This window comes from Rhea americana, unplaced genomic scaffold (genome assembly GCF_003343005.1).
Source record: "Rhea americana isolate MKP2758 unplaced genomic scaffold, rheAme1 scaffold_121, whole genome shotgun sequence".
Lineage (NCBI taxonomy): Eukaryota > Metazoa > Chordata > Aves > Rheiformes > Rheidae > Rhea > Rhea americana.
Genome location: NW_028185273.1, coordinates 192,532 through 219,123, shown reverse-complemented (window position 1 = coordinate 219,123; position 26,592 = coordinate 192,532). Strand labels below are relative to the sequence as shown.

The window sequence follows — 26,592 nt, the reverse complement described above, 5'->3', positions numbered from 1 at the left end:
ATGTACTGATGTAAACCTTTCTACCAATATCAATAAAAAATTAAAAAATCATGGATTTTTAATACTGACAGTATCAATATATAGGGAAACAATCCAATTTAAACAAATCCTCCTGCAGTTAGCAATCATTAGCCATACCTGTCTGAGAATAAATTTAATTAAATCAAAGTAACAAAACATGCAATATTTTTGCTAAAATATTATTCAGATAATCTGTTTCCACAGTCCATGCTGATTACCTCTTTCCTGTCAATCTATTTAATGGTTTCAGAATTACATTAGACACTGAGCAAACTAAGAACATGTRAAGTATTAGATTCATAAATGGTATGGCATACAGATTTTAAAAGTGCAACATCATTTCGCTCAAAAGCATGACATTAAGAAATTCCAGTGGTTAAAATAATTTATCAGAAATACATTATGCAGACAGATTGTGTGGACTGAAACATTCATTCATGGTGGGATCATTTGGGAACTGAGAAAATAACTTGAAAATCCTCTTCAAGGAAATAATTTTTAGCTTGCAGAGAATGTGCTACTGCATTAGAAAGTTAACACTGTTTCTTTTGTTAAAAACCAGAAATCTTGTTTCCCAGGTTGGAGAACTACTGTGAAAGCAGATGTGTGTGAATTCAATCAACACACACAATGATACTGAATTGGGCTCAATTTAGCTGCAAAATGTATCTACAATAAACATGGAATGTCAGTTGTCATGATTATTTTTATTAGTTTGCTAATAAAAAATAAGGAGAACTTATTTAATGGTTTACAACTTAATCTAATCCAAGGAGAGCGGAGACGAGGCACTGCCTTCTACATTTGGGATTGCTGACGTCTCCCCTGCAAGACTCTGTTCCATTTTTTTCGAAACAGTTTCTGTTTCCTGGGTACTGATAGATGAATTCCTAAGGGATACATCGACAGCCTGATGAACAACGGGTTCATCAGACCTCACAGGAAGATATAGCTGATCTTCGTACATATCTTTCATAGTGTCACTGTCCTGATGGGTGTCTTTCTGAAGAATGCTGATGGGTTGTAGAATGAAGCTATGCCTGGACTCCAACTCTACCAAACCGTTTCCACTGAAATCCATATCAAAACGGTCTGATTCTTTATCCTCCATCCATTTTTCAACTAGATGATGATTTCTCCAGTGTGCATCATTCAAACTACTTTTCTCAGGAATAGCATTGTTTAATTCAAGTTTCCTCTCTTGACGTAAAATCGATGTGCTCAAAGCTACGGCTGCAAAGTCCGTTGGCACAATAAGCGGCARCTCTTCTGCAGTCAGGCCGCTCGATTCCTCAGCTGAAGTCATTTCTGCCAAGGTAAATGGTGTAGAAGATGATCCCTCCATGTCCCCGTTGTTTTGAGCAGTGTTGGTCTTGTCTGTTTTGTTTTGCTCATAATAACTGTTCAGCAGTGCAAACATTCTAGCTACATCCTTCAAGTAATTAGTCCAGTCAGCCAGACTAAGTCTATAGTTGTATCTGTATTCATATACACTTTCATTCACACTGTACAAGTCTTCCAGTCCTTGCCAGTTGATGTCACCAGTGAAATTTGGCAGGTTAGCCTTCCCATCCATCCCATAACTGTCCTCTGTTAAAAGAAAGAATAAAGTCTAATGGTGAACACCAGCCTAAAAGTGCAAGTAAAGCTTCCATGCATCTTTCTTTTCCAATGTGCTGAAAAGCACTGCTACTCATAACATATATAGCTCAAATAGTAAAATATTTTCCATTTCCATCATTTTTCCATCCTTTGGCCTCAGGTGCATTCCCAACTCCTGCTACAAAGCTCCAGCTACATCCCTGGGCTGAGTGGCTGTAAACGAGCAGAATCTGGCCTAAAGGGACTTTGTGATGACATTCAGAGATAAACCTTTCTTCTGATATTTCAAGGCACAAAATTTACTTTATTACACATTTGCGTTTCATGAACGCTCTGCCAAAATATGCGTTAGACAAACAACAGTGAAGTATTAAAGACAGGACTAATTCTGAGAGCCATTAGTGACAAGAACCTCAACAAAGCCCATAGGAATTTAGTGTCTAGACAGCTTCGGAGACATGGTCTACAAACCAGCTAGTCACATTTTTGTGTCAGATGTACAAGAGGTAATTGTCTTTAATAAATAATAGTTAAAGGTATTTTTTTGTTTACTTTGTATACATTAATTTCTGTTTATAAGGAGCACGTGGAAGAAATAGCACTGTAATTTATAGAACTGCACCACTATCTAAAATATTGTTAAAATATACACAGATATAGTATCTCCTAAAGCTTATTTTTGTTAGTTCTTTTTTTAAAGTTTTCAAAGCAGATGGCTAACAGATTTATTGAATAGTATGTCCAAATAAGGAACATAGATGTGATTCTGTAAATAGCAGTGGAGTTGGATTTTATATTGATCATACCCAGAAAAAAATAAAGACACGAAGGAAACCAATTTCCATTTGTAAAAGTGGCTACAGTGACCCAGATTGTTAAATGCGACGTAAAGTCCATTTTATATTGACAAGTAAAACTGATGGAGACCACTATTTCATTTAATTCATTGCACAGGCTGTGTTCAGTCCACAGATTTTACCCACAAAGTGGACTGTAAGGTAAAACTGATCTGGTAATGGAAAAGCATTTCAGGGGAAATGACAAACTGGTTTTCACTGACAATCTTGTAGGCAATATTTAGTAATTAATTCAGTGAAATGACTTATTCTTTCTCTGAGATTATACTGGCAGGTAAAACAGTACCAATCACCTTGGAAATTCAAGTGCCTATAGTCCAAGAACCTTATTTGAGTATAAATATTTATTTACATTGGATCCTTCATCTTGACAATGGATCCMTCAATTTGTTTGTATTTTAACTTGCCCTTTCTCCTTGTTCAAGTAAAACAGAAGATATGACATCTTAGCTTATATTCTTTGCTTCATTACTAGCTTTGAATTTCATAGCGTAAAGAATTTGTCCCCCAGAAAATTATCTTGGTCAGAAAAACCTTGAGATTTTCTTACAATGAGGGGCTTTATTCCACTCCCACAAGAGTCAGGAAAGGTTGGGCCACCTTCTGCATGTGGAAACACCTGAGTGTTTCATATTAATTGATATTCCTTCACTTAAGGCAACAACTGTAAATACTTTAAAATGTACAACTGTAAATATTTTGCTTTTTAAAAACAAGTTCCAAAAATATCTATTTTCCTTAGAAGTATGGTTTTGTATCTTAGAGTGGCTTGGCAAATGCTTGGTAAACTCCCTGTTACAGGTAATCACACCTGCATTTCGGATCTAGGAGGACAGATACAAAACAAAGTCTTGCTATTTTTCTTTTCTGAAGAAGACATCAGAAATGAAAATCAGGTAATGGCAACATCACAGCCATCTTCGTAAGTCAAATTATGCATAAATCTTTTCCTGAGAAAAAACCATCCAATATAACAGAGGAACAGAAGTAAGAAATAAATCTTGCTRTCTGAAAATGTACTTTTGAGGAAACTGGTCACCAAACCTGCTCAGATTGGTAAGGCTATAAATGCTACAATATTTAAATTTTGCTCTGTTGTTACTTTTATTCATAGTTTCATAAATTTTGTCACTGCCAAGTCGGAGCCTTATACAAAACAAACTGCTAAGAACAATTAGTGACCAAAAATCTCCAGTATATACAAATTTATCAAGTAGGGTTTTCTGCTAGCTTCAACAGCAGAGGGACAGGGCTGTGTTGCAGGGAAGTGAGACTCGCGAAGTTCACTGCATTTCTAACCAAAGCCTGAAGTGGAGCTACGCAGCCCTGTGTGCTGGATCTTCTTTCCACTCTAGTGGGCACACTGTGTTTCTGCAGTCCCACTTTGACCATTGATGACCAGGAAATTTCACAGTTGGGAAGGTACTGGAAATTAGTCTGTGATCTTCATGTCAAGCAGAAAAAAATAATTTGTTTAAACACAAGGAATGCAGATAATTCGTGTGSGTGTAAACAGATAGGAGAGCAGCGTCCTAAAGCACTTGAGCTGACTGTAGTTTGTCTGAACAGGTCACTCCACAGCTTTACTTACAGTAAGTGTGAAAAGTTTCACACTGAAATCAAAGTATAGAGAGGTAAGGGGAGAGTAAAGACAAAGTTTTCCCTTGTAAGAAATCTCATTATAAAAATATGGAATAAGAAAGTGCAGATGAGTTGCATATGCATAACTGCATGGCAGTGGTTTCCCCTATCAGTATTTTGTCAAACAGTCAGCTACATCATAGACCTGAGAGAGAAAAATTGTTAACTATTCACAATAAGACATTTTTAGATATTTTTTTTTAAACCAAGCATTAATTCAACTTCATTCTCCAGCTATTGTACCCCGGAATCCCATGATGCCACCTGTGCTGTCTCAAAGCTAACAAGGGATTTGGATATATCACTACTGAGACTGAAGACAAGACGGTACAATCAGCTCCATGGTGGCTTTGAAAAATCCTAGCCATGCAGGAGAGGGGAGAGATGTGTAACTCACACACCATGTTGTCACTATGCTTATAGTCATGGGCTGTGTCCATCAGAGAACATGCGTGTCACACGTTCTGCCCCGCTTAAGGTTTCTTCCTGTGTATGAAACAAACAGCCCTGTGCTGACTGTTTCCATACGGGCCTGTTGTCCCAATATTGTACTTGCAGTGGCTTTAGTACTGTACTAACTCAGGAAACTTTACTGCAAATGGGTCTGAGCTGAGGTACTAAGCAATCTGAAGGAAGCCTAAGGATTATTTCAGATGACTTAGCAGCACAGGGTTTTTCCCCTTCTTGTTCCATTGGCTTCTGTGCAGATTTCAAGAAATGGATCCTTTAAGAGAGCCTTTTAATGATTGCTAAGAAATGATTCTTGTTTGCTTTTTAGTTTTTGGTTTTAGAAAAGAAAATTCACCAAGATGCAGCTCAAATCAGAATGTTACATCCAGGCACCTATGCACATTGAGAAGCTGGCGTGTGGAATGGAACAGCACACAGCAATATCACTTGAGTTATAATATACCTGTTGCTTATTTCAGTAGAATATTCTTTATTGATGGCATCAAAGATTAAAATGTTTTAATTACTGAACAGGGTAACGGTATAATTTAAAGATATGTGTGCTCTATTATTTCATGCAATTCAAAAACTCCATTTCTGTTAGATGTGTAGTTAAAATTAGGAATGATTACAAGGAAATCTTCTAATGCATGACTTAAAATAGTAATAAGAATATAATAAGAATTATATTCTGTCATTGCAGTAACCAGTTTTTACCAGGCTGTAGCAAACAGTGCAAACACCTGGGATATTACAAAAAAAATCCAGCTTATCATATGAAACACCAGAATACATTATCTTAATGGTTCCCTGGCTGCTGGGAGTTAGCAATAAGGTTCTTTTCAGATATCCCTATAAAAAGAAAAGTTTTATACAGATCTGTTTACTCTCTAGGTCCAATTTCTGACTCAGGCAAATGATGTATTTCAGGAGATTCTTCACCAAAGAGTATGGAGATGAAAATGTATAAAACTGTATATAGACTTAAATATGACACTTGAGAGACCTCCAAATTGTTTGCTATCCCTTCATACAAGTACTGTTAAGACCTCTGTTTATTCACTCTCTTCAGGCTTTTGCTTTATGTTTGACAGGTTCCTCTATCAGCAGCAGTAACTGGGGTTAGCATGATAAACATAGACATAAGGCAAATATACTTACAAACAGCAGTCTTTTATGTATACCCAGGTTCAAGCACTAGAAACTAAAAATAATCTCGCCAATTGCTCTTCCCCAGATCAAATATTAGGGGCTTTTAAAAAAATGTTGGGGTACAGTTTTCTGCATGTGTCAGCTGGTCTGAAAGCATCGTCMCCGCTACCCAGAGAAGCCTTGTGTTTCTGCCACACTCACAGTGAATTGTCTCCTGCTGGCTTCTGAGCACATGCTGCTCAAAATAAGCCCTGCTTTTGCTTARAGTAGCATCTGCCAGCATTTTCTAAAGCCAGTGAGAAGACTTTAATTTACCTCTGTAGTTTGATCAGGCTCTTTGGATAATATACCTCAGAAAGTTTTACATTTCTTTTACTTTTAAAAAGTAGCTGTACAGTCTTCCTAAATAAAAAAACAGGAAAAACAAAACAAAACAAAACAAAACAAACCCAACAGCAGGAAAACACCCCAAAAGAAATGATTCTTGTTGTGTCATTTTCCCCAGGTAAACGTCTGAGAAATACAGGCATGGAATACGAGCTGTATGAAGTCTTGCTGTGACAATGAGCTAAGTTAAATGCAGAATGGCGGAGCTAAAAAAACAATGGCCGAGTTCAGTGTAGAGTAGTTAGAAAATGCATGCATCAAAAGCTATGCTGTGTGCAACATGGCAGGATATAGACATTAGTGGAAATGGACTGGAATCATGCAATTATTTGGAAAGAAGCTGCTGAGGAGAATAAAAAAGTGTGGATACCTGTGTGGATCATAGCTTCCTCCATCTTTATTTCCTGAYATAGGAAAATACAAGAGTAACTTTTGTTAGTGTTTAGAACTTGTAAAACCATTCACAATGTAGTTTTCCATGCACAGCATCTAATTCCTAAAAAGAAATGTACCGTGTTAAATAAAGACAGAGCTGCAGTCCAACAAAGATTTCCTGGAAGTTTTATACAAAAGAACTGAAAAACCACAGTTTTTCAAAATAATAAAACCCCCAAACAATTAGATATAGTAAAAAAGATTAATCTTTGTAGCCAAAGAAAGAAACACAGAGGTGTAATAATATAAAATATGTAGAACGRAGTATTCCTGTAAAAATCATGTTGTTCGATCAATAGGAATGAAGCGCAGCAAATCCCAGGTTTATAAAGTATAAATATGCCCTATTTCTATATTCTGAGATTCTTGTAAGAAATATTGCTTTCCTCAGAAAGCGAAAGGACTAGTGATGATTAGCAGTCTGCAATGTTAAGCCTCAGCTGTAGCGCAGAGCTTCRGGTTGTTCACATAGACAGACAGCAATCAGAATAAACACAAGAATCAATACTGCAACTGCTACTGGGAAGCAAAGACTAAAATAGAACAAACCCTGTAAGAGAGAAAAGAATTATGACTATGAATTTCTGTCAAATGTTGTTCTTTATCATCAATATCTGTCTAGAATAACCTGTGCAAACTTGCAAAGAAGCCTTCTGGTCATGCAGTTATTTAGGATTATGTATATGGATCATTCCAAATTACTAAGAGCAATGCTTAAAAGAGTGAGACTTCATGGATCCAATTAGTATTTAAGGAGATGAAAATAACCCAGTGAAATGGAAATAAACACTGTCTTCTATTTTTCTTGTACCTGTTTCAAGTCCCTTCGGCCTTGGATTGCACTGCTTGTAACCTTGACAACTTCGCAGTTCCATTAGCTGTATGTGTAATTGATTCAAAATCCCTCTTTCCACTGTATGTACTGTATTTGTCAGCTGAGAAAGAGAAATGGAAGGAAAAAAACACTTGTTAACAAAAAAAAAAAAAAACCCTAAAAAAATAGAGGAGTTTAGCTGGTAAGAGGGAAAGGGATTTACCTGGTAAGGATCAGTGTTCATATCAAAATACTCCAAGAAGCCGGTCGCAAATTCACAAAAGAGAAAATTGTGGGTGTCATTAACTGTTCGCAAACACCAGTAGGTGTTGTTATTTGAGCTTGTGCAAGCACAAAAAGAGCCCACTGCAATTAAAGAAAAAAGTTATTAGTTTCAGGTAAAAAATAATATGCTTTTTTCTTCTACTAGCGAAACATCTGTAGATCTTTATGTACTTGAATTCTACATCAATTTTCTCTAATAATGACCAGTTAGATTCTCATGAAAAACACCAAACAAACCCTGGCAGCTTGAATGCAGGGAAGAGGGAAGAAGCAGGATAGGAAGGAAGACCAGCGATAGCTACACTGGGTAATACTATGCTGCCTTTTGAAAAACTGCCCCTTACTGGGTTGAGATTTCCTTAAGGTAACCACCTAGACTTTATTTTGAACTGCAATCCTTTAATTTATTCACTAGGCGAAGGAAACTGGATTACTCAGGCAAACCTTTGTAGCACAATCCTAGGCAGTGTAGCTGAATTCCCCACTGTTTTCACTTTTCAATCTGAGGAAACCTAGGACAGGATTCCACCCCAGACTGTAGACACCTATATTCAGGTGTCACATGTGAGGTAAGCGTCTAAGCCCTCATTAGAGGAAATGAAGATCTAGTCAACACAGTTAGTGGAGTAGGGAGAGCTATTCACCTGACAAAATGCAGATATGTATTTTAGGGTAATGCTTATCATCTGCTCAAAAACATATTTTATTCAGTCTTCACAGATTATTTTGTGCAAAAATAAGATTTTGAAATATGTAAGCAAACTAGCCTCTTTTAATTTCTTCTCGGTAGAGGTGCTAGCAGAATACTGTGGTATTTTCCATGTGGACTTAACAATCTTTACATTAAAAATGAGCCTRATTTCTACAAGACTGTGTTGTATGGTGTCCCTGGTGCATTATAAGYTACAGAAGAGATCATAGGAGAAGATGTCAGAGCTCTGCGGTGRAACTGAAAAGAAGGAGATTCCTTCTGAGTTCAGCATCAGGACAGTGTAAGAACTTTACAGCAAAATAAGATGGAAGCTCCTGTAAATCATACCCTGAGACTACTGCTTGATGACTGAAGAATTTGGCCACAATGAGACAACAAGTGAAAGAAACCTTAACAGTACTGAATAACTTCCAAGTAACTGGAACTGAGCCATCTGGACTCAAGGCTACTTCATCTTTAAAGTGTCTTTTTATTTGAGATCATATTGTGGGTACTATAAAGTTATCCAGTCACTGAGGTGAAGGAGGTTAGATGCCTCTCAAAATTTACTCACAGTTAAAGTGACTGTAGGTCATTTTATCACCAGCTTTGACATTATTGATGGCAATTGCAGTGGTACCACTAGTTAAGCATCTGAGATGTCTATCCGAAAATAGAAATAAGATGTTATCTGCAATAACTTGCCTTTGACACATACAAGAAACATTTCATTATGTGGTAGTAAGGCAATGAAGCTTTGCAATAAATCTGCTGGACTGAGATGTACAAGACTGGGTAATAACRTATTCGTAGAATCTTTTATGGCTCTTTTAACACCAAAGATTTAACGAGACATTCATAGGGTTATTACGTGAGGGCTCAACAATGTYGCTATTGTTGAAAAAAAGTAAACTAACTGTTGCTTAGTCGACAGAATAACAGGAGATGATTGGTAGTTTAGAACACAAATACCAGAAGATTTGATTTTTAATAGGCCATGTGTCAAGAGCAGTTCTCCAAACTTTTCTCAACATAATATTTTTAAGATTGTTTGCAATCTTTGTAAATTATTTTAAAACAAAGTGCTAACAAAATTTTACTTTAGAAGAATGTTTCTTTAATTCCAATAATTATTAATTAATTATTGGAATTAAATTATTGGTGCCTTAGATTTTTAGTTAATTAGCCCAGTGACTTTCTGTAATAGTCTTAATAGWCTTTGAACAAACCTCATAAAACTAGTATAGGCCCACTAGTATTGGGCCCTTTTTAGTATCCATGTAATCTAAATCAACARTACATTAGCTCCTCTTTCAGTTATGGACCGTGTCAGATGGACATTTTTTACTCAATTTCTGTTGATGGACCGTTGTCAGAATGCATAATAGTAAGAGATTACTTTTCATAGTTGTTTGTGACTCCATAGTTAACTAAGTAAGCTGCTATGTGCCTGATTTTTGTTTTTAAGATAGCAACTAAACTGCTCTAGGAACATTTTAAAATGTAAAAAAGCATATTAGCAGAAATGATAGGACAACAAGAACAGATTATCACTGGCAGACAACATCTTTCTCCAAATAGATACTTGCTCCTAGTTATTTTTCTGCTTCTACACTGCAAAAAAGGATCAAATATCAACATGTTAGATTAATCATCATTGAATCTTGAATTTTTTGCAGGTAAAGTTTTCAACAACTTTTCCTTGTTTRCCAGCAAAGTTTCAGGATGATGGGAAAGGCATTGTTAATGCTGAATACCTATAAATGTTGAAGCATGACYCAGAAAGGATGATTAGCTCTACACTTGAAGTTTAAAGTTTCTTAAAWTATTTTCTAGTTATAACATTTTATCCTTATGCACTAGGTGTGCATTCCACAGTTGTGCTATTGCATACTTTCAAAAATGGGAATAATRGGGAGAATTCATAAGGAATAGTATCTGTTTTCTCTTCATAATAAGCAAATTTATCTACGACACATTTACAAATCAAAATGCCAAAATTAAAGTACATCTTTTATGTGCTCAAGTTTGTGACYCCTTGCAGTATTAGTCAAGTCACAAAAAGGATTAGCGACAAAATCTTTGGTCATAAATCTCTCATCTATAAACATAACATACTGCAAGAGGAAACAAAAAAATGATTTAATTTAGAGAGACACTTYAGCTCTTGAATATCAAATTTTACAATTTGATTTGAGTGAAAAAAYGTTAATCTGATGAAGCATTTCTCATAGAACAAAAATGGATTTGCAAAAATTTTTTAAAACGTTTGTGGAAGATTCAAAGTTCAAATAAACTTCTCTGCAATATCACCTGCATGACCTTTGAGCTATAATGCTTATGGAATTAGTCAAAATATTTACAAAACTAATTCCTTAGAGCACACGTGTAGAATTACTATTTCAAGACTTTATTTTTTATTCCTGTTCTACTGTCATGAGACCTATGTTACATCTGCAGCCTGGACCAAGTTATCATAATTTTACTGAATTTTGCAGYGCTCCAACAATTTACGTTTAAGGAGTATCTGTCCCTGTCATTCATCCTAGATGACTATTCATTGAAAGCCTTCAACCTGCAAAGAACCAGCAGTTCTGCAGTTAACGTTAAAATGTCAAAAGAATTTGATTTAACATAATGCAAATGAAGTAAAAGGTTTTGTTCAGTCTTTTTAGAGAACAGTCCTTTGTTCTACAACCAGGCTTAGAACTTTTCAGACAGGTGTATACGATGTGTAACAGTGATAGAAGTCCTGTAGATAATTATATGAATATTATCTTAGAGCAAAATGACAAGATCAATTATTTTATTTCAGGGCATGTTGACCAAAGGAGAATGGATGTGGGGTATAGGAATCATCTAATTCTAGCACACTAATTCTAACTCATCACAGATACTTAGTTCTGCTGACCCATGCACTGGTCAGAATTTGACTAGTTTCATTATAAAGGCATATATAAAATAGCATGTACACAGATGGAGAACGAATTAATATACTGGGTTTCCCTTCCTTACCCTCCCTGMCTTGCGAGACTGGAAACTCCATTAGAATTCTTGTGAAATATTCATCCATCTTGATCTCCAAGAGATGACACAAATCTCAATAGCAGGTTATGACAGTTTAATTTTTATTAGACAAAACCTCTCATTTGTTTCTGCAGCATTTAGCASAGAGCGTTCTGTGATAATTTTGCATAAATAAGTAACGCAACAATTACAAGCACATACAAGTGCAATTCTTCCTTAATACCGAATTAAGAAAGCAGCACTGTTAAGTGCCAATTTTTCAAAATAATGTTCCAACTGATTTCATGAAGAGGGAACTATATTACACAGCAAATATGAACCTAATTAACATTAGCACGTAGAAGTAAGACAGGAGACTTACAGTTCCAGAATGGGGCTGTTTGCCAGTGGTTGTTATCATGGGTAAAACATGTCAGTCCGGGAAGACTACATTCATCTCCTTTCTTCTGGCGCCTTTTCCCTTTTCGTTCCTTCTTCCTCCTACGATTCTCTTTGAACAGCTGCAGTTTGCCATCTACTTCCTGGGCTGCTTCTCTGTTCAGAGAGAAAGGAAGGCATAACCGCCAAGGAGAGGTTCCTAGGTTCCTATCCAGCTAACGACAGCAATTAGCAACTAAGTTTTCTAAAGGTTTTCTGGTGGGAACTAAGTCCTTCAGAAGGCTACCTCTATTAGCTCATCTTCTACCCCTTCACTTCTGACAGTGTGCTCTCTTCAGTAAATTTGAAAAATGATGCACTGATGCATTCAGCTTTTTTTAACCATTGCTAAGTCAAGTTGCTTCTGAAATGATTAATTCCTTCCATTTCAATAAATAGTTTTAAAAATATTGTTCATAAACTTTCACATAGCTATTCAAAACTACTGATGGTTTCTTGTAACAGTTTGGCATATATGACCTTTCCCTCATCTCCTCCCTCCCTCCACTACAAAAAAAATCTTACATTTCTACAGTCACAMAAAAAAAAAGCTGAGAGACTGAGAAGTGGATAACATTCTTACTTGAATGGATGAAGATGGCTCTTGAGTTTCTCTTGGGCCTTTACCCCTTTTTCTTTGTTATAAAAGCTATAGGCAAAATTATTAAGAAGGTTGAGTGTTATCAAGCCATGAAACAATAYATTTTCAACACAAAAACAAAACAAATATATATATTTCTTGATATTTTTTGAACTATATAGAATAATTACCAAATAGCAATAGGGGAAGGTTARATATATTARCAGAATACAAACATATTATCTCGAAATCTTAAAATTCATRCACRCATCTTCCTTTGATTTGTAATAGCTTCCACTCTTCAAATGGATCTAATTAAAATGTGGATCCGGCTCTCCTTTCATTTTCAGCACCCTTGAATTAGGATACACACCCTGACACTTGAAYGTCTTTGAATGGCTAACTTCGATTTCTTCTTAAGTCAACAGAATCAAGAGTTTCTCCAGATAGGAATTCAGAGTAGAAACATTTAGATTCAGTAYTTTTCCTTCCCCTGACTGGGGACAACACCTGAATAGGCCAACCTCAGCCATGAGTACCCTCTAAGCCTACAGCAGTAGTAAATACAGAAGAGCTAATGTTCTTTTTTTTCCATCTCAGAAAACCTGGAAAATGTATAAGCCTAATGAACTTGTAGTACTTGTATTGCTGAAGRTCATGTCTTACCTCTGTTTACTACAGTCACACTCATCTGGTTTTCTTCTTTTCAGGTGTCCTCTAACTTCCCTCAAATTCTTAATTTTATCTTGCAGAGCTTCGATCTACAGTGAATAGTTCTGAGTCAGAATTATTCTTTGAAAAGGTAGCAGTGCAGAGACTTCACTTGGAACAGATTTTAAAATGCCTCTTACCTCCTTATCAATGTAAGCCTTGTGGTCCTTCCAGGCTCTGGCTGATTGGTACAGTTCCCTCTCACAGTGAATAGTGTCATTTGGAAGAATAAAACATCTGTAGATACAAATTTAACAAATAGAAAAGAGAAGATCAACGGCTTCTCAATTGCCTTCCATTTTTGTTTATTCAAATACTCCTCATTATTTCTTCATCAAACTTTGTTAAGAAATGAATAGACTCTACAACATCTCCTGCTGATTTGATATTATTCATAATTGCTTCAATCTTTTTTTTCATCGAAATAAAAAATCTGACATCTACAGCAGGTGCTGTCTGCCTGCYAAGCAAAAATGCAATGACAATACTATGTCAGAGGTTTTTAATCCAATCAGAAATAAAACTGAAATAAAAATCTGTTCAGAATTCAAAGCCTCTCGTTAACCAAAATTGYCATTGCTCATTTAACCACCAACTGCTGAGAAATATGTTCTTGCCACATGAATGTGACTCATCTTTCATGMACACAAAACAGTTAAGAATGAAACACAAAGTCAAAGAGGTAAAGATCAATATAAAATCAACACATCAATAAAGATTAAAGTTAGGGAAAAGATTTCAAATAAGAGGTGAAAAAAAAAGAGAGCACTCAAATAATGAAGTGGTTGCAATCACAAAAAAATCACAACAGTTTTCAGAAAAACAGCTCTAGTAAAAGTAAAAAAAAAAACATTTGGAAGGTTAATGAGCTCAACTGAGATAGAAAGTCTAGCAGATTACTGGCTTTTCAAAGGCTCCATATGGAYATATATAATTTACTTAATTATGGATAATTCCAATTTTATAGACACATCCTTTCCCCTCGTTCCCCAGCCCTGCTTCCTATAATTTTTGAGAAGAATAATATATAAGGAAGACTYAGGAGTTTATCTCCTCCCATCTTCTCCCATTATATTTAATTCTCAGTCACAGGACAGGAATTTTGAAGGCAACAGTAAAAGACAAAATTACTTATTGAGAAATAATCACTTTTTCAGAAAGCCATTTAGGACTTTCTTAACTCCACACTTGGAAGTGATCAATGTCAATAATTTTTACTTATTCAAAATTAACATTTATGTTTTCCTTGATGTTTTTGAAAAGAAWGAGAAATTTTATTTCTATCTTAAACAAGATAAAAAGTTAAAATATAAGATTTGTATTGACTGTTTCCAGAGACTTTTCAGATCAATCATACCACTTTTCTAAAACTCAAAATATTTTGARATTTTTACCTTTTCATTCATATTTAAGGTAGAGAGAAAAGTTGAAATCTCAGCATCTTTCAGGCTGGAAAAATGATCATTACTCTCTTCAGCAATAAACAGGTCTAATGTATCTTAGCTAACATTAGCRTCTGCAAACAACTAAATTTCAAGAAAGATGAAGTAGCTGATCTGTTGTGTCCTCATTTAGAATGGGCCTAATTTCTCCTAATTTCAGTCAGCTAAAATTTAGGCCTCTACGCTAAGCTAATAGCATAGGCATTATACTGAAGAGCAGGAGTGTCAACCTCAAAGGGTGATTAATCCACCATAAGACACATATTTAGATATGGAGGATGATTTTCCCTCTGGAGATGCCTACTCCTCCTCAGAGATAAAACATAAACTAGATTCCTCTCTTTCAGATATAGACACTTAAGTAAAATGATTCTACTTAATAACAAGTACTACTCAGCTGTATCTAAAATCATCTGTGGCAAAAGAATTATATTCTTATATACTGAAAATATAAAATCTGAAAAAAGTTAAGAGATAGAATATAACTAGAAAACAAAAAGATTAAGAAAAAATAGAAAAAGTAGTTGTACTTGTGTGTCACTCTGACAGAGTTAGGTTGACCTATAGCATCAGTGCCATCAGCAATCATTGAGTCACCAGGAGCACCATCAATTTCCTCTGTTTCTTCCTCATTTTCAGCATTGTGACGCTTGGTGACACTTTTAGTCTTTAATGTCTGCAGTTCTTCCTCTTCCAGATTTATGTCATATATTTCACCTTCAAATTCCACAGATAAGGACCGGGTTTGGCGAGTGTGAACAAATCGTGGTTTGTATTCTAACAAAGAAAATAAATATTCATGRTTGTATATACATATCCACATGACTCATGCCATGAACACATAGCATATCATAAAGAGCAAGGACACTGTTCAGTAAAATGCAACTTATTTTTACCTGGCTCTACAAAGATTGATTTAATGATTTTTTTGATAAGTCAGTGTCGCACCACAAGTTATCCACCTGTAAATTGGCATATGACTTCTTATGCTTTAGAACAGTAATGATTTTTCAAAGGGATGATAATACCTTTTCTTCCTTAAAGCCAGGCACTAAAAAAGGCAAGAGTCCATCGTATTAGTGTATATACATATGTAYAGACACTGAAACAACCAGATATCCTCTGAATCTATATATCTAAGCGATAGCTCTCCAAAAACCTGCTGCATTGTAGAACTAGAAAGAGGTGAGTCGCCTGATCACTTTTACCTATGTGACCGACCGATAAACCCCCACAACAGGAGGTGGCTCCGAGGAYGGACACGGGCAAAGAGCCCCTGAAGCTCAGGGATAATGCAGGGTGTTTGAGCAACCACAGCTGTTGCCCAGAAAGCTGACTTTAGCTCAGCACAAAAGGGATCGGAGGGTGGCCTGTGTTTTAGATAAACGCTCTGTCCATTAAATGGATCAACTGACTACGCCTCAGTTGAGTTGATCAGCTTGTGTAAATGTTTCTCCTTGAATTCATCAAAAGAGTGTCCATGTGTCCCTGAGTTAGCCAGATCAGCATGAGGGGGAAGCGCATACATTAACTGAACAGTTAACAAAATAATTTCAAAGAGAGCAACAGGCTTGAGCTGGCCTCAACTCATGTATTGCTTCCTGGTGACTGGGGATGTGCAGCATCATGACGGTGAGCATATTATAGAGACAGGTAACAGGAATCACACTGATATTGTGGTTGAAATGTATACTGCAATTSCTATATTTTGCTAAATGTAACCTACACTTKTACTGTGATTTCAGTATATTACTGTATTGCTCTGCTAAATCAAAAATCCTATATAACATCAAATATCTTCAAAGAAGTAAATTTTAATATTAAACAATACACCCTCCATGTGTCAAATATCTAGAAGAACCTTTTCAGACAGTATGGGACTCTGACAACCTGTGAAAAGCTCTGAATTTAGTAGGCTCTTTTAGTTATTGTTTTGGAGTTTTGCAAGTACAGCTGAATATGACTGAAATTAGCTAACAGAATTAACTCTTTGAGGGTTTCTTTTGCTATGTATAAGAATACCTGTTTGGGCTCAGCCTGGAAGAGCTTACACATTCTACCTCTTCTGCCAAATGTACTTGCCTCAAATCAAGCTGATAAAACTGACAGTCAACACCACACCAAAGTTCATTTTGCCCTGACATAAAAAAAAATACGCAAAAGCCCTCGAATACACAAATCAGCTTGTAAAAAGCTATTATAGGGCATTAGTGTCCATTAGCTGTGTCTATGGCAAGTGTATCTTTGTAGCCTAACAACTAAGAATAGGTACTGCGGCAGAATAAAATGAGAGCTCTAAGCAGGTACTGCCTTTGACAGATAGTGCAGAGTCTATCGCAGTTCTTCTATTAGCTCCTTTGAGAGACTCATACGGAACCTTTGCCGCAAGAATCATTTAGCAGAGCAGAGAGTGAGTCTTATTTAAAGTTTAATTCAAACCACCCTATCCTTCTAAACTGTTTCAGCAGAYGACTGCTGTCAGGTGGAAAAAAGGCATACCAGTCAGTCACTGAATATATTCACCTTTCTGAAGAGAAACTACAGCTTCAAAGCATCTTTCTGATTTATAATCTTTAATAAAACAATGCAGAAAGATTCATAGGATCAGATAGGACAAATTCTGGCATGGTTATGGTCTGTTATGATAGTACTAACTAATCAAGTGGCTGAAAGAGTTTGGAATATTTTAGAATCTTATCTTAGTGTTATCTACAAACTGAGGTCTGAACTAGCCATCCCCTCAAACAATGTTTTAGCATCATGAGTCTCTGCTCTGCTTGGTTGAGCACTAAGGAAATATAGAGGAGAAAGAGGAGGAGGAAAAGGAGGGAAGAAGAGTAAGAATACCTGTAACGGAGAAAAGCACAACAAATGGACCCTGTCTGATTCCCCTGCTTCTGATGTTTTCCACACCATTTGTCCCTTTCCTCCTTCCTAGCCTTCTCCCACCAGATCGCTTCCTCCCAGCCACTATTCCCATTCAGCTCTTGCTAGTACTCTGGTAACACCTTTTCTTTCCAAGGTACACAGCAGGTGTCTCTCCCAAACATATCACCCGTGGTACATTCCCCAGTTTAAGAATGACCTCAGCAGTCTGTGACATGGACTTTTTGGCAGAGGTCAGGGTGCACACACAACTATGTTCCTTAGGTCATATTAAGCAAATGGAAGAAATTATGTCAAGGAAGCAGTTAGTCTGAACAGTGAGACAACTCAAGGCAGACAACACTGTGGTTGATGTTCAAAGAATACCAGGGATTCTTGTTCACAAACAGAGTGGTAGAGGATTAAAATCTGGATATATTTTGAATTATACTGCCATCGTTTTCTTATTTYATAGATCTCTGTGCAGCATTTTTATATTTCTCATACAACTACCCAAGCTCCCTGTTATAGTGTCCTGTCACTACCTCATTGCACAACCTAGTTTTCTGYGTAGAGAACAGGWGAATACAGCCTGCTCTGGAGCGAAGCCCCTGAAATCCAGATCAGCTTTGATTGTGGTAGGGCTTCACTTCATCACTGGGCAGAGAGATGAAAATACTTGTTCCTGTGAAGGGGCTTCTTTAAATAGGCTGCTGTTCTATAAATCCTTAGCAGGGATAAATCCAAGTACTGCTGCGTTAAAGCCTGCTTTTGCATTTCTTCAGCTCACAAACCACTAGAGGCCACTACAGTCTAACTTGTTCCCTTTTGGGCATCCTGGGACAGGCTTACTTGAAAGCTGCAGCAGCATCTCATCCTGACAGTTAGAGCACTTACATGCCTCATGCAAAAGATATCTTTGGGATATCATAAAATAACGTTTAAATTCAGTGTTAATGGTGCAAGAACACTCAGATACCAGATGCTCTGGCAATCTTAGCAAATAAGGGCTCTGATTCCTCAGCGGAGCTCACCAGGTTTTATCTTCGGCCAGCGCGATAGGTGGCACCAAAGAATCATCACCACGACTTGCCTTAAGAAAATTCCTGACTGTGATATAAGGGATAAGTTTTGCTATTATTATTACAGGAGCAATTATGTAGAGCCTGACTGCCAATTACAGGTGCACTCATTCATTATACACAGAGGTGAAAGCAAGAGGATATCAGTAAACCAACCCTCTGCCAGCCATTTCCCTCTCCATTCTCCGGAGCATCCAAGACACACTTACTTTGTGCATTAGGGTTTCTCAGGAACTGTCTTTGATTTTTTCTTTGGGTCCTGCTGGTTCKGTAGTCAGTGTCTCCGCAGTTGCAGTCCTTGTCTTTGCTGCCGTATCCCCGGGAGTGTATGCTGCGTGTTCTTTTTCTGATGGCAAGTATGTCACTAGGCACCTTACACTTGTGAATGCGAAGCTTGCCAGAAGCATCCTCTGTGCACTGCCACTTCTGTGAGAGAAGGAAACAAAGATGATTTCCCAACAGAGCTCCAAACTCCTGCTACTTTCAGATGGCTTGTAAAACATGAGAGGAAAAATTCTTTAAAATCTAAACAATTCCTTAAATAATGAACAGAGAAGGGAAATCTTTTAGCAAACTAAATTCACTCACATTCTTCTCAGCATCTCTCTCATCGTAGGCAAACATAAGCTTGAATGAAATCACTGCAAATCTGCCTTAAAAAAATACAACCCAGCCAAAAAAGATATATAGATCAAGATCATCTAGACTAAACACATCTATGAAAGAAGCAAGTAAAAAGTCTTAATTTACCGACTCACAGGGTACAGCTGTCAAGGCTGTTTTCACCAACTATTTTTTTCTTTGAAAAAACAAACATTGTTTCTTTGCTCTGTGACTTGAAATTTCTAGCACGATTCGCRGGAAAAGAAAAAAATCCCTATAGATGAAGAAGAGCTGAGATTAGGTCAACTGCATGGTTTCTTGGAAAAGAGGAGGACAAATTGCCGGTATCATTTGTACAAAAATACAGAGAGCACTAACAGCAGGGAACTTCATTCCCTGCCAGAGGCCAGAGGTAGGGCCTGCAGCCTAACACGTGCTCCCACAAACCACGCCACTCAGAAATGCAAACATTACTGTATTTTTTGTGTTTTATGTGAGAAGAAAGAAGCATGAAACCATAATAACAGCAAAAACATACTATGTCCACCCACTCTTATTGCACCCAACAGGTGTAATCAGTGTGTTAAATACTCCCAGAAAAGCAAGACGGGAAGAACTGTAGAGATAGTGGAGAAATAAATTAGCAGAGGCAAACTATTCAGGATACCTAGTTCTGCTGTTTGCATCAGACCTGGGATTAAAAAGAGATGCAGGCTAGAAGGAGTACCTGTAAATGGCTTTGCATTCRTGCCGAGTATCAGAGCAAAGGAGGGAGGGCGAGAGGAAGCGGGGGGTCCCGCAGCTTGCCTGCACAACGCCTGTCTGACTCAATTAGCAACATCACTGAACCCAAATGGAAGATTCCCGGTGGATTTTTCCAGTGGATCCCACTGTCTTCACATTTCCAATGAGAAAGCGGCTGAGGCTTTAATTTCCCTTCCACACTGAACCATCTTAACAAAGCTAAAAGGAAGTGTTGGGTTTTACATGGATAGGTGCTGACAGCTCAGAGCTCCTTTGCCTGTGCTTAAAGCTTGCCATATTCAGCTTCTGGATGGTAGCTGGTGCTCACAGCACGGGACCAGGGTAAGCAGCCTGTGAGGTAAGCAGCCGTTGTAGTCTGAATAACAAAAGGGAAAACTAGAAATAGCTATGTTCGTTTATAATTTTAATACAATTYGAAACGCTTAGCCGCAGTGGCCAGACTTTGTGTACAAAGCAACGAAGTAGTGCCGGGCAGCGCAGAGGACGCAGCTCGGTATCGGCAGCGCTGCTGGCATCTGGAACCCTTCAGCTCCAGCTTGAGCTAAGTTTGCCTGTACGGTGTCCTTCTCCATTTCCCAGGAGGGGTTGCATCTCTTTCTCTTCCCTCATTGATAACAGTAAGACAGCTAGATAGATACTGGTCCTAATGGAGTACCCACCGGGATTTTTGAAATAGAAGCCAATATCAGGGCAGATATATTCAAGTAAGTCTCTTCCACTAGCTCAAGGCTGACCCACAGCACCATAGGTGCACACTCTAGCCTAATCTGATCTAGAAGATGGGTCCTGCTCTCACAGATCTTGCCTGTGTATTGGCGCGGCTTTGATGGCAAAACAGCAATGCTCACACCTGACCGTATTCTGAGAAATCACACTTATGTCCAGGCTTTCTATGTAAGCATCAACAAGTAGAGGTATCTGAGAGCTRTAACACTTTGCTGGATTTAATTCTGCAATATCATGCGCACTTTTCCTATAGTGGAAGAAGAAGAGAAGATCTTTGTAGTATAAGCACTGATTTCTTGTGTTTACTGGGTATGTTACACTTACACATTTATGGCATTAGCTTTTAATGGTACTCAGAAGTACCATTCCAAAGTAAAATAAGCATTTTCTCTGTCTAACGTTAATTATAATGACAGGTACTAACAGCTCTGGAAGTAGCTTCAATAGTCATCTAGATCATTTTCTAACAGTATTATGACTAACACTGAAACAAGACTGTCTGAGTCTAGTACGAACCAATGATAGTTCTCTATTTAAAACAGGGATTAAATGTGATTTAGTTCCTTTTTTTTTTACTTTAAAAAGTATTGTTATAAAGATGCTTTAAAACTCTAAAATGGAATTTTTAGACTAACTGTCCTGAATCTCTGCCCATGCCAATGCAATCATGAACGGATCATGCATTATGCAGTAAGTCATAATGGTCTCTCTTCTCATCTTAAGATCTATAAAATGCTTTAATGCACATAAAAGAATGTTCTGACTGATGTGCTGTCCCTTCCCCTCCTCTGTTTTCTACCTTCCTTCCCGCTATGAATACCAAACTGCTCTTGGAAATCTAGGATGTATTCGGTTAGGTTTCTGGGTCCTCAATCTCTCCATCAAGAAAAGAAAACATCAGCATATACACAAACTAAATGTATCTTCATTAAATTTTAAATTCTATAAGCTTCTTATTTCCCCCCTTTTTATTTTCCTTCCCCTAGTGATGTTTCACAAGACACCTAAGGTGATCTAGCCATTCGCTGTTGCCATAGGGATAAGGGACAGTCTCGTCCTCACCCTGCGTCTGGCTGCAGGCTCACTTCAGGGCTTCTGGGGTGATTTCTTCTCTCCCTCACTAAGAGGAGAAAGAGCTAATTCAGAACAACAACAACAGCAAAAAGCAAAAGGAGAGGAAAAGCAGGACCCTGCCGTTTGGCTGCAACACGATAATATCAGTCACATTGTGCAGCACAACCTGCGTCCGTCTTTTTTCCTGCCGTTGACTCGCCTTTCCCTTCTTCCACCTCATTTTATCACCCTCCCTCCAGCAACTCTTTCGATCTCACCACTGTTCSCCTCTGCCCAGGTTTTCCTTCTGCCACAATTTAACTTCACAGAGGAAGCAAAGAGGGAAGGGCAAACTCAACACCCTGCACCAACGGGGCCCTGAAATCCCACGCCGAGAGCCGGTGTAACCGCACCGTGCGGTAACTACACCAGGGCTGCAATTTCCTCATCTTGAGCACTTTGTACCACTGCCCTAAAATTAAATAAGTCTATTTCATTACGGAAAATAACCAAGGCGTAAAAAATATACATTCAGTGTGAATCATTGTGGTCTGCTGCACTGTAAATGCCCACTTACACAGGACTTCAAATCAGCATTGCTTAGCTAACAGACTGTGACAGCTTTGAGAGAGCTGCTGCTACCTCATATACGAGGGAAATTAATTAGACAGTTCATGAAAGGTGTCTCGACAGTAGGCAAGCTAAAGGTTTCTATGAAGTGCAATCATGCTGCCTTTGCAGTAGGTACTTTAGTGTTAAATATCTTGTCAGATTTTATCACAAAGCTATGAAACYCTTAAAAAACATGCAGCCGGAAATATAACACAGCTGCAATATTTTTACAGGTGCTTTTTCATTTTAGTAACGGATGCTTTTTAAGACTAACTTTGAATATTGCTACTCAGCCTGGGGGATATTAAAATAAAGCATGAAAAGGAAAACTCTATGAATTTAAACATGTCTGTAGGAGCTACTTTCTTTTTTCTTTTTCCTGTTTAAAAAGGTACGATTTCAGTTTAAAAATGGTTTAGATGAAAATACTGTGGCAGGCTGTATGTGCATACCACCTTACCAGGAATCAGCAGCACTGGCTGCGCGTCAGGGGACCTGGCGTGATAATACCAGTCGGGGGGGTCTGCTTTAGCGCTGGGCTGCTGGAATAAGGAGCGTTCCTGCTCTCCCTGAGCTGTTCAAAGAGGCCCCGCCACGGAGCATATTGAAAAGTGCTCTGTAATTAGTAGGTTATGGTAAATAGCGCAGATCAGCAACAGTTTAATTCTGCTGAACCGGACCTGAATACTGAGAAATGTTTACGGGCTAAGGCCACGGCCCCTGCGCATTCCCGCACCGCCGTCGAGAGCCCTGCTCCCGCCTGAGGCTTCTAAGCGCTCCTAGAAGTACTAATTTGTGTTCTTATGCTGTGATGTTATTTGAAGATTGAAAGCAAAGTGCAGCCGCTTTACAAGGACAGCGAGCCAGGTCAACTCAGGAGATGTGGAATTGCTTCACTTTTGTGGAGCAAAATTCACCTCCTCACGTTTAGGCACTACCCACCAGGGCAGGTCCCAGATTTTGCAACTCTCCTTCACAGYTGGACCAACTTCTGTTATATCACTCGCAGTTCCAAATTTTACTGACGTTAATATCTTCAAAAACAATTATTTATATACAGCCATATGCTGAGGAAGCATTCCTGAAAGTGCAATGGGTTAGTGATTCAACAGATAGGGAAGTATTTTGTCACATAAAAATTAACGTAATCTGGGGGGAATGTATGCAGAGACTAACTGTGTGTGAAAAACAGACAGTTAATACACAGATRGACAGAACTGAAGGAAAAAAGAAGGAAGAAATTAATCATTGAATAACAGAAAGAACTGGGTTAAAATTGGCGTTTCAAGCTACTTCACAGTGTTTAAGAAATGGAAGAAAGGGAAATTTGCCTTGCAAGTTTTCAGACTATACAATTTTGTGTTCTTGACATATAGGCATGATTGATTTCAAATGTCATAGTTATAGCATTTTCTAGTTTATAAAAAATGCATGGACTGCATTGTCAGTTCTAGAAGTGGAGGTACTTAGGTTGAGACATCAAATGTGTCACCTCCACAGTGCTCTCTACCAAATCCATTAGATCTTCTGTTCTTACAGGTCAACATAATACACTTCTCTGTTCATCCAATAAACATCCGCTTTCAGGTGCAAATAAATAGGAGTCAATGCCGCTCAATGATAAATTCAGTTATAAAAAGTCGTTCAGTTTTAAAAAGGAATACTGATTATAATCAGATTCCTAACGGGGGGCAGAAAACTTAATTTATACTATATTAAAATGGATACATTAGTATGGAAACTCTGCAAAAAGAGAACCACAAAGGAGTATTACAGACAGCRCTAAAAATGATTCTTGCTTATGCTGTGTTTTCTGTCTAAATAATTTTGGTATATAAAATTGCTTCAGATAGGTGCCATTATACCAAAAAATCTGTGTTAAGGAACACTCTTAAGATGGCACTAATAATGTTGAACATAGTCTTGTTTTGGAAGGGAAATGAAGATCTTCCCAGACCGGAATATCTCTGGATTTTATCCAGAACTGAACCAGTGCTTCATATTAAGAATTGCTTAAACTTAAAGAATTGTCAAATCTGGAAAAAGCTGCCCTCTGTTGAATATGAAACTTAAATATTTAGGCTGAAATATTAAATATTTAGGCTGAAATATGAAATACCATGCTTTGAAGGATCATCTTTGGAGATAAAAGGAACTTATCTTCATGTGATAAGCAGGATGGTATTTTAACCAAGAATATAATGATTTCTGGCAATTCYTACGAATTCTTGAGCAATGGAGTTGCAGATGATGTTTCTGTCAGCTAGAAAGGATGAATCTGCAGTGTCTAAAGCCACCAGTAGCTGTAGGAGTTGTTCAAGGAAGCACTAATTATGTACTTAGTTTTAAGCACATGCATGGTCTTGCACACATACGCAAGAAACTAAGCTTGTGTATAGGCACTCTGCTAAATTATGATTATGAAAAGATGGTGCCAATGGATGGATGGTAAAGAAGAGCCATCCTTGAACTGGTCTTCTGGTAGAAGACTTGATAAGATCAGCTGTCACTGCTTTCAACACAAATGAATGTTGYTACTACTAAGAATCAAAATGTTTTCCTTTCTCCCAGTAATCTGCACTGACCGGGTTGCTAATGCCTCTCTTCAGGAATGCCATAAGTAGCTCTGTTTGAATAGGTGCCATATGATATAAAATGGAGAAGGATGAGCCAAGGCAGCAGACAGCACGCGRAATACCCGTAGGGTAACGCTCCCTCGCATGTGCAGCCTTGGGGCCTTTCTAGTCCTGTAGTCGTCGGGGGGCTGCTCTGAAACCAGAGGATCAGTGAGTGATGCTTACATGCCATATCATAATTTTAGTTGGATTTTAGTGGGTGCTTGGGGTCTGGCTGTCACTTTCTGGCTAGCCATCTGACACTTCTACCCAGCTCTTACCGGCTTATGTGTTTTTATTCCTACTCTGCAGCTGGTCATAAAGCTGACCTTTACAAATGTATGGTCTGTGATATTTATTTTATGAGAGCATAGATACTTGAGCCAAACCAGACTACACCTAATAAGCCACATTCTAATTTCCTTTACAATATTATCTGTAAGTTGATTGATGGTGAGTGTTTTTTTAGCATTACAAATGGACAAGTTTTTGACCGAATGCTGATATGATAATGTGATAAAAGTGATATGAATAACAAAATTAAATTTTTCCACTAGAATTTAAAATGGCAAAGTATACATAAAAAGTAAGAGATATGCATAGAAAACATAACGTGCTTTTTGGATTAGAGCCAGAAGATTCTTGCACATTTACTGCAGAGCTGATGCTTGGGTTCAGCAACATGTCTCTGGTGACTACCTGTAAATCCTTAAATGACTATTAAACATGTTCAGACTTAATCTGACTAAAATCTCACTGTATGGTCTTCATGCATATTTTCAGAACAGAGCCAAATCTGCAATGTTTCTTTAGGGCGGTTTGGGGATACGCTTGCTCGGGAGGAAATACAATATTCTGCATCTCTAGAKCTGAGGTGCATTAAAAAAAGGAACAAAAATGGAGCTGGTGGCTGCGGTGCTGTATCTAGCTAGCTCCGTGTGAGTTCATGGGCACGCAAGTTATACCAACACACATAGCGCGAAGCATTTTTCCGTGCTGCCTGCTGCCAGCGCTCGGTTCAGCTGGCAGCCGGCGAACACTTCTTGCAAGTCTCAGCCCTTTGCCGTTCCCACGCTGGCAGGTAGCGCGGAGCAGATGGCAGGGGATGTGGGCCCGTAAAATAAACAGACCTGTGTCTGGGTTTGCTTGCTGAGTCATCCAACCTAAGAGCTGAATTTTTAAACACAGAGCTTCATAGTCCTCCTTTGGGGAGGAGGGATTCTCTGTGTGTGTGCATGTGTGCTGGGAAGAAAACCTTGAAATAAGATTATGTTTTTGCAACTTTTTAAAGAGGGTGAAAATCCATATTTTACTATGGATTTGAAACCTACTATAAATAATGGATTGAACAGTGTAGCAGAGACATCAGGCCTATCAGTCACAAGATCTCAAAAGGTAACTGCTACCTGGGAAACAGTATTTAGTCYCAGAAGTCAAAATTATTGCTCAGGAAAATTCCTATGACTCAGACAARTGGAGAGAAAAAGAACAAATACTGATGTGGAGTATAAATGAAAAAACAGCTAAGTTGCTCTTGTTTGATATTTGCTAATTTCCTGGGTAAGAAGATGGAGTGAATTCAACATAAATAGCCTGCCACGGGATTTGAGCAGCTTGCCTCTAAACCTCCTGAACCAACATGTATTCTCATCTTAGCTTGTTTCGTTCATTAATTCTGAGAAATACTTGTTCACATGCTATTATTTTTGCTCGACAGCAGAATTAACAATATTTAATTAACAGTTTGCATGAATTGTTT

General features: G+C 37.9%; 1 protein-coding gene across 8 annotated transcripts in view; it reads right to left on the bottom strand.

Annotated features, from left to right (window-relative positions):
* SULF1 (sulfatase 1) overlaps positions 1 to 26,592 on the bottom strand; it is a 122,973-nt gene continuing 96,381 nt past the window's right edge. For 7 of the 8 annotated variants that reach the window (XM_085324901.1, XM_085324884.1, XM_085324875.1 and 4 more), the window contains 9 exons: positions 18,669 to 18,885; positions 15,043 to 15,289; positions 13,211 to 13,307; positions 13,026 to 13,120; positions 12,363 to 12,428; positions 11,724 to 11,896; positions 7,583 to 7,725; positions 7,357 to 7,480; positions 1 to 1,611 (listed from right to left, as the gene is read on the bottom strand). In XM_085324901.1, coding sequence (XP_085181027.1) covers positions 785 to 1,611; positions 7,357 to 7,480; positions 7,583 to 7,725; positions 11,724 to 11,896; positions 12,363 to 12,428; positions 13,026 to 13,120; positions 13,211 to 13,307; positions 15,043 to 15,289; positions 18,669 to 18,885 — 1,989 coding nt within the window. In that variant the 3' untranslated portion in view covers positions 1 to 784. Of the gene's footprint in view, positions 1,612 to 6,480; positions 6,515 to 7,356; positions 7,481 to 7,582; positions 7,726 to 11,723; positions 11,897 to 12,362; positions 12,429 to 13,025; positions 13,121 to 13,210; positions 13,308 to 15,042; positions 15,290 to 18,668; positions 18,886 to 26,592 lie in introns of all 8 variants that reach the window. The other variant, XM_085324924.1, reaches the window with a different exon arrangement.